General features: G+C 31.7%; 2 protein-coding genes and 1 pseudogene across 4 annotated transcripts; 1 reads left to right on the plus strand and 2 right to left on the minus strand.

Annotated features, from left to right (window-relative positions):
• Positions 1–2,051: 2,051 nt before the first annotated feature.
• Positions 2,052–7,493, plus strand: LOC114410463. 3 transcript variants are annotated; one of them, XM_028374418.1, is made up of 6 exons: positions 2,052–2,464; positions 2,577–3,459; positions 3,665–4,416; positions 4,515–4,604; positions 5,684–6,433; positions 6,765–7,493. In XM_028374418.1, exons 2-6 carry the CDS (start codon positions 3,330–3,332, stop codon positions 6,903–6,905), a joined length of 1,863 nt encoding a protein of 620 aa, XP_028230219.1. In that variant the 5' UTR covers positions 2,052–2,464; positions 2,577–3,329; the 3' UTR covers positions 6,906–7,493. The 3 variants fall into 3 exon arrangements, with proteins under 3 accessions (XP_028230219.1, XP_028230218.1, XP_028230220.1); XM_028374417.1 differs by having other exon boundaries at positions 2,052–3,459; XM_028374419.1 differs by having other exon boundaries at positions 2,055–3,438.
• A 3,290-nt stretch (positions 7,494–10,783) lies between these two features.
• LOC114410929 lies at positions 10,784–12,373 on the minus strand (annotated as a pseudogene).
• A 3,523-nt stretch (positions 12,374–15,896) lies between these two features.
• On the minus strand, positions 15,897–18,605 carry LOC114410464 (transmembrane protein 50 homolog). The gene is made up of 4 exons (XM_028374420.1): positions 18,419–18,605; positions 18,243–18,330; positions 16,945–17,097; positions 15,897–16,376 (listed from the first exon to the last, which is right to left on the minus strand). Exons 1-4 carry the CDS (start codon positions 18,549–18,551, stop codon positions 16,343–16,345), a joined length of 408 nt encoding a protein of 135 aa, XP_028230221.1. The 5' UTR covers positions 18,552–18,605; the 3' UTR covers positions 15,897–16,342.
• Positions 18,606–19,179: the final 574 nt, after the last annotated feature.

Consider the following 19,179-nt stretch of genomic DNA (forward strand, 5'->3'; position numbering starts at 1 on the left):
CAAACCTAATAGAGACAAAATTTGGTTCCATTTATTTATTTTTATCGTTTATAAACTCAAACTCAAACTCGTCCCTCATCTTTTGTAGGGATGAGGGTAAAGATCGGTAAACATGTCGCTAGTTTATCCCATGATTATTACTCACGTACATTTTTTAAGTATGTTTTTTGTCATTGTAAAATTGGATTTTGATAAATTTTGGCATGATATCCAAACCTACATTTTGTTGTTTGTGACATTTTTTTTCCTACAATTTGTGGCAGTGAGAATTATGGAGGTTAAAAATCATTATAAATTATAGAAAAACCATCGCAAATGACAAAAAACTATTATAAATCATAGAAAATTATCAAAACTATATATTTTTTTATTACTTTTGTTTTGCGATTTGTAACTATTTTTCGTTGGACCAAAATTTGACACATTTCAATTCTACGATGACAAAAAATGTAATAAATTTTTTGCATAAGCTAAATTCTAATATTTTAATTTTATGAGAACCAAAATTTTATGACAAATATTTGATTAGATAATATTTGATGTAACAAATATTTGTCATTAATCACAACAAAATTTAAGGGGGTGTTTGGTTTGGTTGTTTTCTATTTTCATTTTCACTAAAAACAGAAAATGATGATGAAAATGTGTTTGGTTGAATTTCTGAAAACAGTAAAAATGAAAACAGGAAACAACCAGAGAATGAAGACAATAAATTTTCGTTTTAGTGTTTTCAGTTGAGAACATAAATCTTATTTCAGGTAACATGAAATTGCGGTGGCAATGAATATAATTTTAAGCAAATTTTAAAATACAAAAAGACAAGAAGTCAATATATCATAAATTTTCAGTATTTTTATTTCATGAAAATAGAAAATAAAAAGTCAAACCAAACATGTTTTCAGAATTTTAATCTTTTAAAAATGAAAACAGTTTTCAAGAAATGAAAACGGAAAATGAAAATACAAATCAAACACACCATAAGATTTTTTCATATGTTAAATTGGAATATTTTTCATTTCAGTCTATCAATTATCTTTTTTCAAAATAGTTACATGTGTCATTTTTTATTTATTTATTTTTGCTTTCAATTTATTTTTTAAACTAAGTATACTAATGTTATGCATTTTAAATTTATATGTTTAATAGTATGATTTAAAAGAATGCGTAGTTTATTAATAATTTTAACTTTTCCAAAATATTTTATTCAGTAATTATGAAATTTGAAAATACTTACGAATAAAAAATTCCTTTTCTCTTGCACACATAATATTCTTGTGATACTGTAATATTCATATCATTTATAAAACGATATATATAAGGAAATAAAGATAGACCGGTGTCTCTCAGATGTGGGATTACCTGTTGATTGCGGTGTGCCTGTCTTGGTGGATTTCGCAATCTCTTTCTTGTTTTTCGGCAAGCTCAAAAAACCAATTTTCAAAACATCCAAATCCAATGGAAGAATCAGAGGTGTTGTACACCGTTCGTCTTTGGTCAAGACCATTCATCAAATCATACCAATTCAAATAAAGAAAATAGCTTAATTATTAATTTCATCTCAAAATTATTTTAAATGATTTAATTTAATTTTACAAATTTTTAAGAATAAATCAATTTGATCTTAAAATCTTTACAAATTTTAATTTAACCTTTAAAATTTTAAAAGTAAATCAATTTGATGCTTAAATTTTTAATATTTTGATAATCAAATTGATTTATTTTTTCATAATTTGATAATCAAACTAAATGTTTTAAAAATTTAGATACTAAATTGATTTATTTTAAAAAATTTGATAATTAAATTGATTTTTTTAAAATTTAGGAACTAAATTGAATCATTTAAAAAAATTTCATAATCAGATTGATAATTAATGAAAAGAGAAACACAAATAAAAAAAAGTACATTTACCAAAAATAAAAATAAAAATAAAAAAACAGATTGAAAGAAGATGAACATTTAGGTACAGGGTTGGAAATTTATTGGGGAGAAGGAAACGTACGAAGAAATTATACCTTAATTTGATTTAAGAGAGAGAGAGAGAGACAATAAACAATTTATTTATCGCATTAATGTTTAATATCCTTAATTTGATTTGTTATAGCATTAAGGAGAAGAGGGTGTTGTTCATACGTTTGATCCTGAGTATCCCAAACAAACTGAAATTATAGCTCCTCTCTCGCGTTCTCGTTCTCTCACACCACACCACATCGCAGTCTTCACCCGCACAAACAACAAAACCCTATTTTTTCTATTTCCACACTCTCTCTGTCTGTCTCTCTCAATCAACGCCATTCCGTTTTTCTCCAAAATCACACTCCTCTATTTGCCCCTAAACTCTTCGTCTTCCGTTTTCTCTCTGCTCCGCATTCGCACAATTGCCTATACCGCTGCTACGTTGAGGCGGTTATTGAAACGGTTGCGTCTCGGTATCCTCGTCAATCACTTGCCAATACCGCTTCTAGGGTTAGTTTCTTCCCCTCTCTTTCTTTCGCTTTCTAATTCCCCGAAAATTTCCCCTCTATCTGTAACCCTAGCTTCGGGAGGATTTTTTCCCCTCACGTGCGTGTCTTTTTAGGGCTTCTTTTCTCTCGACGCCTTTTTTCGGGGTTCCACACTGTCCTTTTTTAATTTTGGGCGTTGCTTCGATTCTTGGTCGTGAACTGTTTGATGGTTTGATTTTTAGAGTTGTACCATTGTCTCCGTAGTTGTGCTTTTGGTGCGGGGATCGATTTCTTTTCGAGATTTTTACCCTGTGTTGATGGTGCGACTCTGAATTTTTGAGGTTTTATGCGAATCCATCTTCTTCTTTTTTCTGCTTAAGATGGAGGCGTAGATAAGGTTTTCCCACACGGCATTGTCTTTTGTTTCAAGTCACGTGGTCCCCGTGACGGTATCTGATGTTTAGGCGCTTTCATTGATTGGGGAATAGAGGAAACAGTGTCTGTTTGTGGTTCCATTTCAGTTTATTATTGTTGGAGAAGTTACCGGTATTCTGTTTTTTTGCGTCGAAAAAGGGCCAAAAAGATTGGGGGCTGTTGCTTCTGTGAAGATAACCTGCTGTTACTGAATTGCTGGAAGATACCGGTTTGTGGATTAACCTAATTTCTTGGTGGAATCGCTCCAAGTTTCACTTGGAACAGTTTTCTGTTTAGGCAAGTTATTCTTGACTAGTTTTTGGTATCTATAAGATTGAAAGAAGGATGACAGATGTGAGTTAGAGTCGGTAGTTTCGAATTTGAGTGCAACAGTATTGTTTTAGGGGAAGGACTGGTGAAGAAGGTGCACTTGCTTTTTTTTTAGTGAAGTCTGATGATGTTCAGTGTTAGTTATGGCCAAAAGTGAACCTACATTAGTCCCAGAATGGTTGAGAAGTGCTGGAAGTGTTGCTGGGGGTGGCAGTTCAGCCCACCATTTTGCAGCTCAATCTAATCACTCCGGTATTTTCACTGCCCTGAAATGTATACGTCTTTTTAATGCCTTAGTTTAATCAATTCAGAATATTATGTTTTTAAGTAGAATAAAATGTTGTTTCTTTTTTGGGTGCATTAATATATTTAAGAAACACTTTTTTTTAGCTTATAAGTTTATGATAGGGTTATCTCCTTAAAATAGGGGAATAGAATCGTAATTCATAAGTTAACAATTCCTATCATTGTTGTGTAGATTCTTCTAATGTTGCCCATCACACAAGGAATAGATCATCTAAGTCCACTAATGATTTTGATAGCCCTCGTTCTGTGTTTCTGGAACGAACATTTTCTGCAAATTCTTGGAGGAGTATCAATGGTTCTGCCAAGCATGCCTATAGTAGTTTCAACAGAAGTCACCGTGATAAGGACCGTGATAGAGAGAAAGATAGATCAAATTTTGTAGACCACCGGGATCGTGATTGTTCTGAACCATTTTCTGACATCTTTCCTGGAAGGATAGAGAGAGACACTTTACGGCGTTCTCATTCAATGGTTTCCAGGAAACAGAATGAGATTTTGACCCCCCGAGTTGCAGTAGATACCAAATCTGGTGGCAATAGCAACCAGAAAAGCAGTAATGACTTACTTTCTGGCAGTAGTATTGGTATTAGTGTTCGGAAAGCTGTTTTTAATAAGGATTTTCCATCACTTGGAGCTGAAGAGAGGCAGGGCATTACTGAAATAGGGAGAGTTTCATCTCTTGGTTTGGGTGCTACTGCTAGTCAAACTCTACCTGTTGGCAGTTCAACTTTGATTGGTGGGGAGGGATGGACATCTGCTCTAGCTGAGGTACCAACTTTAATTGGAAGCAGTAGTACCGGATCTCTAACGTTGCAACAAACTGTTTCTCCAACTTCTGGGTCTGTACATACAAGTACATCATCTGGTCTTAACATGGCTGAAGCTTTGGCACAGACTCCATCTCGAGCTCGTTCGACTCCCCAGGTAGTTTAGTTGGTTTTCTGTCACTATCTTCATTCTTATAATTATAATGATTTTGTTTATTTTCATGACCAGTTAACAAGGCCTTAATCATTTTCCAGGTGTCTGTCAAAACCCAAAGGCTTGAGGAACTGGCTATTAAGCAGTCAAGGCAGTTGATTCCAGTAACACCATCAATGCCTAAGGCTTTGGTAAGAAAATTGCCTTTTTTAATATTTTTTTATTAGTCATATATTGCAAAATTTGGTTTGTTTTAGATATCATCAGGAATTTGATTTCTTAATTTGATGGGGTTTTTATAGTAGTAAACAGTGAGTTGAAGTTGAGAATTTTGAATTTCAAAGTTGTTATATTACAACCTGGAATGTGCCTTAGCAAGGGTGGGATTATAGAGAAGGCATTAGACTTAGAAAGAGAGAAATTTCAGCAGAAAAGTTCTTACCTAATTTTCTTGTATCATGTTTTTATCATTTCAAGAGCATCAGAATTGATCAGGAATTAGTGCATAACTACAAATTAATTGTTGTGTTGTTGTTAATCTATTATTATTACAAACTGATTTTCTGTAATGATTTTTACTTTTTTTCTATGAAATTTGTGATTTATTATGAATTCATATTTATTCTATTTATAGTTGTTTTAGATAACAAAGGAATAAGTAACAAAAATTATAGTCCAACTAATGCATTGAACTTTATGATTCTGTGCTCTCTTTTAACGAAAGGCAAATAGCCTGCTGATAGGATTCAGATTCAAAAGTTTTTTTTTTTTAAAAAAAAATCTTTGATTGAACAAATAGTTAATTTTAGAAGTACTATATTGTTTCTTCTGTTTTACTACATCAACATTATGTGATCACTTAAAATTGGTTTTTCTTTGGCATGCTAATTCTGGTTCCTGCACCACTGGTGGCACTGATGATGGCTTGTTGATCTGACTTTTTTAAAATTGACTGTGAAGGACAGTTTATTTGTTTTTGTGAAATGTACAAGTCTCATTGCAATCCTTCATTACTTTATAATTGACTTTCAGCTTATATTGGTCTGTGCATCTATTATGTATGTAAATCTGTGGAGGATGCTTGATTTAGATTATGTAAATTTTTCCTTTTGTTATATCAAAATTGGATAATATTTCTTAGGTTTTATTCATACACCAGAAATACTGAAAATTGCTTTATTATAGCATCATGCTTGTTTATGTCTTCTATTTGATAAATGGTAGTTTCTTAATTAAATTCTTGGCAAATTTCTGATGGCTTTCTGGTCAGGTTAATAATTCTGAGAAATCAAAACCCAAGACAGCAGTCAGAAATGCTGAGATGAATATGGCCGTCAAGAACATGCCGCAACAACCCTCTGTTTTGCACATTGTTAATCATTCTGTTCGCAGTGGAAATGCCAAAGGTGATGCTCCGAAAACATCTGGAAAATTTACTGATCTCAAATCAGTGGTGTGGGAAAATGGTGTTTCCCCTACACCTAAGGATCCTTCAAGCCAAACAAATCACACTAACAGTAGAACTGGAAATAATCTTGCTGTTGCTTCAGCAGCTGCTTCTACACCTTTGAAGAAGACCAACAACATCAAATCTCCCACAGAGCGAAAGCCAACTTCTTTGGATCAGAAACTAGGGTCCACTATGGATAAGAAACATTCTATTTCTCAAGTGCAGAGCCGGAATGATTTCTTCAATCTCATTAAGAAGAAAACTCTGATGAACTCCTCAGTTCTTCCAGATTCTAGCCCGGTGGTTTCATCTCCCACAATGGGCAAATCTGGTGAAGTGAATACAGAAGCTCTTGGCTCTCCTGCAAGTCCTCAAGATCTTCGAAATGATGCTGAAGTGATTTGCCATGGTAATGCCCATGTAGAGCTTAACAAACCCGATTATGACCGGAATGATACAATTCTTGATGAGGAAGAGGCTGCATTCCTTCGTTCACTTGGCTGGGTGGAGGATTCTGGTGAGGATGAGGAAGGCCTTACAGAAGAGGAGATCAATGCCTTCTATCAGGAGGTGAGCATCTAAAAAGCATTAAAGTCAAAAGCATTGTTTTATTGAATTGATTTGTTATGAATTGAAATTTTCTGTTTTTCTTTTAAATTGATTTAATGTATCATGTGATTTTAACCATTGTAGTTAAAAGTATTGCTTTATTGAATCAAATGGGTTCAAAAGTTCCCTTCTGTTAATCACGGCTGAATTTCTTTGTAATATGTTGTACCAAATTACATGGTTGAGTTTGGAAATTTTGAAGGAACTTGCAACTTGGTTGGGTAAATTTTATGGAATTATCAATTCATTTTGGCAAAAGGTTTGCTTATTCTTTGTTGACTTGGTTTTGTAGTGTATGAAGTTGGGCACCACCAGATTAAAGCTATGCCAGGGCATGCAGCCAAAGTTGTCCAAGTTTTCTGAATCTTATGCTACGACTAACTTGCATGGAGCTTCTGCTGAATTGAGTTCTGACTCGAGATCTGAAGCTTGATGCCCGGTTCTGTCATGGATAGATCCAAGTTTCATTTTTTTATGGCAAATGGCTAGTAACATTCTTCCCTTTTGTTTTTAAAGAAGGCTGATCACTTGGGAGTGAAAGAAGTGGGTGGGTTTTGGTCGGAACCCTGCATTTTGCAAATATTGCAATAAGTTACAGGTGTCTCAATCCCGCCTGCTTAACAGGGAATTTTTTTTTCTTATTTTCTTTTGGGTTAAAAGTTATAGGTTGGTGGTTGGGTATGGGTAGGGGTAGGCTAGGGGCTCTTTTGTCTGCAGTGGAAGGTGCTGGGCAATTGCATCTTTTGGGGTATTTTGATCCTTTTTTTCTTTCAAGAGGGTTTGATTCTACATGATAAAGTTTATGATGTTTTTGGTCAATTTTACAAAAAAAAAAAGGAAATTAAAAGCTTCTAATTTTAGAGTATGTTGATATTGCTATTCTTGGTAGTGTGATCTTTCTTTCCATGCTGGGACCTGTCTCGCATATGTAGTTGAGATGAATAAGTCGAGATTAGGCAAATGCAAGCCGGCATTAAGAAAAAAACAAAAGTAGAGAATAAGTACTTGTTATATCAAAAAACAAATTTATTTTATTGAAAGCATTTCATAGTAAATTCAGTACTGTTTAATGTTATTTGTTCATTCGACCTTTTCTTTACACATTCGATATTTACGTTTGAAATTAGAGTAAAATTTATATAGATGAATTACTCCTTAACGGTGTTAAATTTTAGAATTTAAAAATCATGTTTAAAGTTAAATTATTTGATTATGTTTAAATTTTAAATTTTAATATGCATAAAAGGAGAATGTACTAAATTAAATGCTGAATATCAAGTTGTGTAATTTAATGAAGAAGAAAACATTTTCACTCGTTAATGAAAATCTAAATTTATAATGGAAAAATACATATATAACTTGAAGTTTTTCTTTTATCATTTTTTAATCAAAAAAATGTTATTAGTTCCTACGTTTTTTTTTAAAATGTAGTCAAGGTGTTTGTGCTTTTATATTAATGAAATTGGTCTTTAGTTTGAAAACTTTGAAAAATATGTGATTTTTTTTGTTACAAGAGAAAATAAGAAAAAATACAAGAAAACAGTAGCTAACTAGTAATGTGCTCAAATTATGTGGGGACTCGTGGAGAATTACCAAACTTTCATATGACGTAGCTCCAAGTTTGACTAACAAGTTTGCACAATGATTTTCCTTTCTTAAAGTACGCTTTAATTCAGAAGTCCACTCTCTTGATAGGTAACATTTAAATTATTATCATAATGATGGTGAATAGACACATCCTCCTCTATCAGTGTAATAACTTACATAAAATCTGAGTAACAAGTTACACGGTGGTTTCGTCGTCCAAGTTTATTTCACCAAAGTACCATACTCTTCATGCGTACTACAAGCTGCTTGGAAACAAAGGTCTTCCATCTCTCGTAGTCATAAGGTTACTACAATGTACCAAAATGGGTTATGATTGGAGTGCCTCTTCACTAAATGCTACACTAATGTTTCAAGCAACCTCATTCTCCAAGTTTGATCACACATTCCTTTATCCAACCTTTGTGAAATCAAATGTCCCCTTTTATAATTTCTCTGCCAAGTGAATTTTGTACCAAGGAAATCCATATCAGAAGGTTGCAACCGCTAAAAACAAAATCAAACGAAGCAAATTCTGAAGAAAAAAAATACCCGCACAATTTTAAGATGAGAGATAATTTCATTGAAATCTCCAACTAGAACCCAGGGCTAAAAATCCTACGTCTTAGATGATCTAAATATTTCCATAGGTGACAACGCACAAAATAAGCAAGACAAACATAAATACCAGAGCAAACCTAGCTCTAGTTCTCCTCAAGGATAGTGACACAATGGTGACTTGAGGAAAGTAGTCAATTCAATGATCTAATAAAAGAAAATATCCAGATTCCTCCAGCATATCCATGCACTTCTTAAACTCCCAATAAATTATAAACTTCCCCATCCTATCTATAAATTTTGGTTGCGGAGAACAATGTGCGTTTCATAGATAAAAATTAGTTCTGGCATATATCTTTGCATTAACTCATGTATATGTCGATGGCTTCACCTATTAGTAAACCCTATGTCGTTCAAAGATAAGATGGAGAAATCTTTACACCTAATCATTAAAGATTTCCTGGAAACAGAGCCAAAAAAACCTATGTCACTGGTGTTTCAACCACCATTTGTTTAAATGGTGCATTAGATGTTTCCACCTATACCTCAACCAAAGGATATGGAGGTTCAGAATCCCCCAACAAATTCATTTTATTGGGGCTCAAATTCTTGATATTCATAGTCATTTTGATGCCAAAGTTTTTCATGCATTCAACTTATATAGTTTTCTTTTGTGTGTGTAATACGTTTATCCATATTGCTTAGTCATGTATTGCCAAAACCCTACCATATTGAACTTTCTTTTTGCTTTTGTTGATCATGTGTTTGACTATAGAAAGGGACAAAATAATAACTTTAGGGGTATCATTAATTATCACTAATTCCATTTTTTTCTTAATCCTAATCCATTTGGTTTTTGTTGCAGCACCTTTATCATTATTCGAGAATGATTGTAAGAGCCCTATTAGACGTAATTAAGGCATTGTATTTATTGCCATCCTTAATCGGTTTCTCTTTATTGCGTTCTTCGTCAATGACTCTTTTATTCACTCTATTAATTTTGTGTTACTTTCATTTGACGTTTCCCTTCAGAAACCACCAATCAGTCACCAGCTGACAAATCAACTACGTAGCCACCAAACCAGCCTTAGGGTTTGCATGGCTAGTACTTTCGTTTTTTAGTTGACATCCTTCAGTCATAGAATTGCATGTGCTCAGTTGTCGTCACCTATTGCACCGCCATATGCTTTGCACAACTCCTCATTGTATGGCCATAGAAACCACACTTCTTGCGAAGCAAGTGCCAACATTCATAGCGTGTTTAGATAACACACAAAAATTAATTTTACTCCATAAAATCATTGTGACACCATGAAAAAATAGAAATAACTATTTGTTGCTTTGTCTTCACCATGAAAATTTAATTAATTATTTCCCACCATGAATATAATTCAAACACACACTATACTCTACATTAAACCAACGATTTTTGGATCACACTTTTCCTACTACTACAAGATGCTTTCCACACACACTCTTGCAAACCTTCCCCTTGTTGCATCCATTGTTCTTATATCCATTTTTATGTGATTATATATAAAACATGCAAAAATATTCACAATAGATATCAATTAGTCCGATAAAACATCTAAATACTTGAAACACTAAATACATCCTCCAATGAATTTAAAAGTCCAACACTAAAAACATTAATACTTTAGTTCATTAATACAAATGAATCTATAGTTATAAATAAGTCTTGGTGGGTTGTAATAAATAATAATTTTTTAATGAAAATGCATGTCAAAGGAATAATGGATCCAATTACTAAAAATTAATAGCAATGTTTTTTAATAAGCATAGGTAGTCAAATAGACTAAAGTGATTCGATAAGATCCCGTAACATGAACTAATACAAGATAATTGTGGAAAAGACCAAATTTTTTTAATATCTTTTTGAGAAATAGCTAAAGTAGCTTCTAATACTACTATTATTATACCTATAAAAGCTATTTTATTTGTTATTATGTTTAGAACAATGAAAAGAGGAAGAAATCGAGCTACAAGAAAAATTCTCACCACTACCATAATAATGTGTAACATGTATAAGGGTGAAAATATAAGAAAACCCTTCCATAGCATATGGTAGCTATAAAAGAGGGAATTGGACGAATTTAGCAACAAAGACATAAAATAAAAAATAAAGTAACAAAAAAAAAACTCATTTTTATAAATAACTTATTGATTATTTGAAACAAATATGGAAGATCACTTAATTCGCCCTTAACTTGTTTAAAAATGGATTGCACTAAGTTGAACCCATTTTAAACTCAACCCATATAATGAATAAAGCAGACCAATATCCAATAGATTAACTAAATCAATTTTATCATTTGTACTAATATCCAATAGATTAACTCAACCCCTGGCCTCCTTGAATTCCCTTTTCCTCCTATCACACGTTGTACAGAGTTTTTGTTGTAAACCTGAGCATTCAATTTGCTTGTGTAAGGCTCATAGCGCGCACTAGGTCAACCAATTTCAGACACAAAACAAAAATGAGGTTCGACAAGCCAAAAAGCAGCATGATAAGCATCAAGCATGGCATCAAACAAATTGTAGTACTTGTAACCCCCATCATCAGTGACCACAGGACTTGTTGACTTAAACAGTGCATAGTCTAGAGAAACGTGTTGGGGATCAGAGGAATATGCAAGGTAAGGGTACGAGTTAATCATCACGGGTGAACCATGTTGCAACAAAATTGTTGCAATCTGTTTGATAATGTTTGTTGTTTCATTGATGAATGTTCCAGCTGAAGGTGGATAAGAAGATGCTAAGACAATACCTTTAAGAACTGCAGATACCTATATGTCTTTGTGTATGCCGGCATTGGTAAGTGCATTGATCATGTTTTGAATACCCTTTGCAACGTAGGGTGCTACAGGCCCCGGTGTTATCTCGTCACCTATGATTATGTACCCAAAATTAACGTCCTTTATGTATGGAATGACATTGGTTTGGACCCATGTGTTGGCTGCGTTTTGGTCTTGTGCCATGGTTTGTACGTCTTCATCTTTTGTGCCAATTGCAAGCATCAAAGGTTTACCTCGAAGAGCTTCAAGAATGTCATGCCTTGGCTCAAAGATTCTGATGAATTTGATATGATATTTTTCTTAGAGTTACGTTCCACAATTTCTTTTGGGGAAGGAAGGTTGTCTCCAGTTAAGCCAAGATTCACACCGATTGATTGAGCACCTACAATTTAATTAATGAATATATATATATATATATATATATATATATATATATATATATATATCACAAAATAAAAGTAAGGATAATAATTTTTTTTTTAACACCAGTGTCATAATAAAGTGTGTCTTTGGTTCTAACGTTTTACAACTTTCAATGCACTCAAACAGAAACGAAAAATAATGTCTTGGTACGTGTTTGGTTTATTGTTGTAAAGTCTCTAAACTATGTTAAGTTAAATGCTATGAATTCATACTTCTCACAAAACTTATAAGAAAATGTGTGCTTGCTTCTTCAATTTAAAGTTAAGCCAAACACACATGGTAGATTGGATTCATTTAGCCATTGAGCATTTTGATCAACAAAATAAACACACTTTGTCCCGAAGAATGTGAGATACAAATAATTATAGTATCTTGCGAGAAAATATAATTTGTGCATAGACATTATTCAATATAAATTGTAATGCATAATAAATTTATTGAATTTTAAAATAATTATCTTAAAAAAATAAAAAAAAATCATACCAATAAGATAAGTTTGTAAGCATTCATCCACAAACATTCTAACTTTATTTCCTCTTGAGGATGTAAATTTTGTTTGTTTTAAATAGGATTAATTTTGTACTATGAAACCTAATTTGGATGTATGTATAAATTAATTTATAAAATCAAGGGTATTCTATTTTTATCAAAAAAAAAGGTGCAAGCAGCGATTTTTCAAGCAAACTGGAGCGTAGTAAACTGAAATCAACACAGACATAGAATTGTGTGCAACTTACAACTGTTGAATTAGTAAAATCATTGTCATAACCAACAGTGTTCTTCCAGACTTGGAGTCCATGTTGTTGTTCACTGGCTTAGGAAAGTTTTTGAGGACAACTCTTTTGCTGTAAGTACCAAGAGGGAAATAGGAACAGAAAAAAGATAAGTGATTGATAATTGAAATGAACACTCTTATACATATATGTAGTGATAATCTCTGGTTCACATTTATAAAAGCTTCACTTTTATAGATTGCTTGAGAATGTAAGATACTAGTATTTCTAAACAAATACCCACAAAAAAAAAAAGATACCTCTATAGTATAAATGAAGGGGGGGCATTTAATTAGTTCGAAAGATTGAGGTATTCGGGAAATGAAAGTATTTTTTTTAAGAAAACAAATATTCCTTATACACATGGATTTACTTTCGATTTCTTTCCTTTTTATCACACAAATGAATTTCTTTCCTCACTTTTTTCACACATTCATTTGTTTTAGAAGATTGAAAGTGGGAAAAAATTTGACAATAATTACAAATAAACAGAAACGGTCAAAATAATAATAGGTAGACAAATATACCTCATGCAGATTTATAACAAAATGGCAATTCTTTAAGAAAATGAAATAAAAGGATTTCGCTTTTGATTTTTCTTTTTTTTCTTTCACATTTTCATATGAGTGACAATTCAATTCATTTATCCATTAATTATCTAATCTACCTATTTATAAATCTAACCAGCATAAAAAAAATAAAATCTAACCAGCTCATCTAATTATAAAAATAAAAATTAATAGATTGGTTGAGTTGAATCACCATTTGTGATTAAATTGATAATAAACCATCTAACGTATTTTGCAATTCATTCGATCAAGTAGTCCAAATTTTATTGGTTAGACACAAGTGTTTAAGATATAAGTCGTGAACTCAATGACGGTATGATGATTCGATGCAAGAATGTATATAAATATTGAACTTTATTTCATGTAAAGTATTCACTATTTTTTTCCATAACAAATCTTTAAAGTAGAATTCGACTGACTATATCTAATAGTCTCATCTTTCAAGTACGTTTGCCTGTTAAACAAAAAAAATCTTTCAACTACGTTTTCCCTTAATTGATTTAGATAATTATTTGTTTAATGATTTATGGATGTATTAATGCGTTATCTTCTACGTATTTATTATAATTGTGATTCCATATTTATTTAATCCATTATTTTACATTATTCATTTATTTCATAAGAGTTAAAGTAGGTGAAAATCTGGCATGGGTTACAAGTGGACGTAAACGGTGACAATCTGAGAATGTGTATAAATATTGAAGTTTATTGGTTAAAGACACCAGGTGTTTAAGAGATGATTCATTAACTCTTTGATGGTTCAGTAAAGAATGCGTATAATTATTGAAGTTTATTTTATAAAAAATATTTAAAAATATTCATTAAAAATTGTTAATGAACAAGTTAGACGATTTTTAGTTAAATGATTAACGGAAGTATTGAACTTTTTAAAAGCTCGAAAGTTGATTAATGGTTTATTTCCAATCCATTTATTATAATTCAATTCCAAATGTATTCAATTCATTAATTAATTAATTATTTAATAAGATTGAAAGTAAGAGAAAATCTGGCATCGATTACAACTACAAGCAACAGAAACGGTCACTATAACAAGAAAAAAAGTATCTTTAAGATTTATAACAAAATGACAAATTTGTATAAATAAATTAGAGCGTTTTTAACATTGACGGATGGACGATAGGGGCGAAACTAGAACATTTTCTTTGAAGGAAATATAAAAATTTAGAAAAATATTATTTGTATAACAATTCATTCAACAAATTTTATAATTGAGAGGAGAGATAATTATGAATATGATAAATGATACGATAGAGAAAGATAGATAAAAATGTATTATTATACAAATTGTTGTATGAATAAAACAATTATAACACATTAAATTGTAATTTGAAAATCAATAATTAAATTTAATAAAAACTTAAAAGATTTATCATAATTAACCACATATCATGAAAATCAAAATAAACTAAATTTAACAAAAAATATAAGACTGCAACGTTGTAGCATATATATATATATATATATATCATGATAGTTTGTTTTTAGTCCAATTATTATACTTTATAGATGAAATTCTAATGATAGGAAATCTTTATTATATTTAAATATCATATTTAAAGTAATTGACCTATTAAAGTTGGTCTAGTGGTGGAAAAATTTATGTATGTACAAGAACTTCTCATTGTCACCATTGTTCATTTTAAAAAAAACATAATTGACTCTCAAAATTTTGTTAAAGCAAAATTTAATTTTAACCTGAGAATAATAAGAACAATATACTTTATGCTTCAAACACTGAAATAATGATATTTAAAAAAATATATATATTAAGAAACATTTAGAGAAAAATAAAAATAGAGACCTTAAAAGATTATTGAAAATTATGGCGGTTTACTTTTTTTGAAGGTATATCCATCTTGAGTGGAAAGAGAGGTAGAAAGAGGAGAGGGAGAAAATGTAAGATGTAATAGAAGTTGTGATGAAAAAGAAAGAAATGAAAAGAAAGGATTCTAAGAAATAAAAATACGTGTGTAATTTTTTGGAGTACATAAACTGAATGATTGACTATCACATAAGCGTAAATTAAATGAAAAAGTGAAAATTGTCTTTATACTACTTTTTGGGTAACTATATCAAGCATCAAACACAAGAAATAAAAGTAGTAATGTTATTCCCGTCGAATCAAAGAAGCTGATTTTTCCTCCTACACACCTAAAAATGACACTTGTCCACTATTTACTTCAAAATATTAAACTTTTAAAGTTGTTTCATTTTTTCCGAACTTACCCTCACCTCACCGGTGAGCGTAAACCACAATCATGTTTAATCAAAATAAATTCATTCCTGATTCATACATAATCAACTTCCAGTCCTAAACAACAATAAGTGGTTAGTCTAAATGATATTAAATTTGATGTTGTTAAGTAAAATATTAAATTAGAGTCTTGTGATATAAAAAAATCCTATTAAAAATAACTAATCAAACCCATAGTTAATAAACCTTTTTGCATTTGCCATTTGCTGTATCCTCGCTTATTTTTCTTTTATTTATTTATTTTGCAGCACCAATAACCTTTAGATTATTTTTTTCTATTTCCAGATTTTGTAGTCTTTATAAAATAAAAAAAGCCACATGTTAGGAAAAAAAAAAAACCTAAGATGTAGCTCTCTCATTTTAAAGTATAAAATTTTCTCTTAAACTTTCTTACCGTTGGACCGACTTTGCTGTTGAGAGTACAAATGAAGGACGGCATAATTGTGTCGGGAAATCACTGCCAAGAACCACCTTAGATGTTCACAGTACTTACACAAACTTTCGTATATAACCAATCTGAATCATCGAGCAAGTTTTTCTTGTCAAACATAGATGCAGTCAACAGAGTTATTCTCAGTTATAATAACCACTAAGAGTTTCCTTTCCTGTATGCTGTGAGTGCAAAATACTGAGAAAACGAGGGGGGGAATCTTCATAGAACCAATACCAAGACTGAAATTGGTAACAGGTCCTGATCAACTATATGAAACAAGAGATATGAATCTACCCAGAGGCTCAAGATTGTTAGCACAATTTACATTTACTGATTTAGATGAAGCCAGCTATTTCCCGTCACATAAAACAAACAAGATAATACATGGGTGGACATAACCTGGTATAGTTTGAAGCTCCAAGTCATATCTTGGTGCACCTTATTCAGGATGAGAAGTCCAATATACCAGTCCACTGTATGCAATGAATTCAAATTAGAATATAAGTAATGAACAAGAAATAAAAAAGTGAAGAATCTATACCATTTTTAAAATTGAAATAAACATAAAAATTGATCCTTTTTTCAATCTTTAACAGATGGAATCAGAAGGGAGACACAATTATGCTTTCAAGTTTCAGTTTCAGAGAAGGACCTTGATAGGGAGTATTTTTAATTGCATTTTCAAGCTGTTTTTGGGGAAAAATTATTTAAAATCAGGACTCTAGAAAGTGTTATCCTAAATAGACCATTAAAATAAAAATTAGGTTCAAATTTCCAATGAAATGCTAGCTGTTTGAAAATCATTTTGAAAGAGCTTTCTAAATATCCACTTCTGTTAATTTCTTCAACATTTTCAGTTTTGAGGTTTTCAACACATAATTTATTCAATTACAAAGACAAAGTACTTTTGCATCACAACTGGAGGCAACAAGAAATTCTCAGACAGTAATAAATAACTTTGTGTGATATCATCAACTTTCAAGAGAAGCACAAGAGACGAAGAGGCATAGATGAATGATTAAATGTTCAAACACCACTTACCAGATCAAGACAAAAACACACTGCAAAACACCTGCAACTCCAGTCCAAACTGAAGGGGCGGATTTATCAAGTGAATCTTGGATCAGCAGGCCTGCTGATCCAGCTAAAGAAACAAAGGATACAACATATGCAATGAAGAGCCACAGCTTCAGTCTGTCAACAAAAGGAAGTGATTAAAATAAATTCACAAGACAGCTAAAGAGGAAGTGACTCTTATCACTTGAGGCCTTAAGCTAATGGGAAGAAAAATAATACAACTATCACAAGTCACTTTGTGTTGTTAACTTGATGCAAGGTGCAACTGTGCAACAAGCACCAATGACAAAGACATGCTTCACTTTTATCCCTTCTTGCATGTTAATATCCCTCTATCAGATAAAGTAGTGATGCCTGACACACATAACTTTATATAACATGTCTGTTTATCAGTTTCCTAGTAGAACTAGGGTTTGTTATCATTGTTGTTGTCCGTTATTTGCATGCACAGCCTAAGCTAGTAACATGATTAACATATATCTCCTCACAATTCAACACTGGCACTTCAAAATTCAAATTGAGTGTGTATTACTATTAGGAAGCACAAAACTACATTGTATTCCTATTCTCATTGATAGAAGTTTAGAGGAAGGGTGACAATGCCAAACATGCATTACCACTAAAAGCACTTAATTAGTGGTCAGTATGTTAAGAGAAAAATAGCACCTTCAAAGTACAGAGTATAGCAAATAAAAAAACAAAGAACCAGATAAACGTTCAAAGACAAATCATGCTACTACTCAATTGTTCTTTGAACTTGATAATTTGGACACATACATGCACAAACACACTCCAGACATACAAGTACATTAACATCAACATTCCTTACAAAATTATTCTAAATATTACTGGAGACCTCAGCCAACGAGTTGAGGAAACATAAATTCACTGCAAAAGTTATATAGTTCACAGAAACAGAGATAGACAATATGTTGAGCAAACCCATCATCTGGCGAATGATCACATTCCTTCGCTTCTAACTAACTTCTAATAAGTTCATGACTCATGTAAATTAATTCAAAATACTCCTCCAGTCACTAACACTCCACGATCATGTCCAACCTTAAGAAAACTTATACCTTACGGTACATTAACTTGATGAATCGTCAATCTATAATTTCTTCCCCAATATATGACCAAGGAAGCAAACCCTACCGATGGTTGATTAATTTCAGCAATTAAGAGCTTCGAAAATCGAATGGTTGATTTGAATTTGAAATTGATTAAAGGTAGATAACAGAAAAAGGCAACTAATTAAGTACCTCCACTCGCCTTCGTCGTAGGGAGAATAATCGATGTCTTCTTTTCTAACGCAATTGAACATCAAAGCCGCAAGAGATGCGAAAATTCCTTTAATAAAAAAACACAACCAGATTAATATAAACCCTAAACCTAAAAGAGAGAGAGAGAGAGATGAAATGAGAAATTGAGCACTTACCGGGAAGGTAATGAAGGAAGGGAACGGTGACGGTACTGCAGACGACGGCGTCAAGCCAGATCCACCATCCGGCGCCGAAGACGGCGCCGGCGACGCCGGGGCCGAAAATTGCCCATAACTCCAGTAAGTCCATCTTGTTCCCTTCTGCTATTATGTTCTGTCACACTGTTAAGTTTATTATATGCATTGGGCATTTCACTATCGTTCGATATAAAGGGAAAAGAAGAGTATCCGTAACATTTATTTCATACACAGTTAATTTCATCAGATAAAATAAGTACGAGACTAATTGTCATGCAACCACTAACTTTACAATATTATTCATTTATAATTTATTATTAATAACAATTTTAAAATAATTATCATAAAAATAAAAAATTTGTCATTCATAATAATTTTTTATTAAATGACTATAATTTTATATTGTAATATATAATTTATTTATTTTAAAATTAAATTTTTAAATCCTTTTTTAACTAAATATCACTAAATTTTGATTCTTACATTTAACATTATTTTATATGAAAAAGATAAGCTCAACATTTTAATTATTATATATATATATATTCACTCTTATATTATCATTCCAGATTCTGTCACCAATCTTATTATAATCTTATATATTGATCATCGTTAATTTTTTTATTTTGGAAATATTAATTATTTTAAAATTTAAATTTAATCTAATATAACAATTAATCTAAAAAAATATTTTTCCAGCAGTCATCTTATCTCAAAAGTCAAAACACTCTTATTTTATC

This window comes from Glycine soja, chromosome 4 (assembly GCF_004193775.1).
Source record: "Glycine soja cultivar W05 chromosome 4, ASM419377v2, whole genome shotgun sequence".
Taxonomy (NCBI): Eukaryota; Viridiplantae; Streptophyta; class Magnoliopsida; order Fabales; family Fabaceae; genus Glycine; species Glycine soja.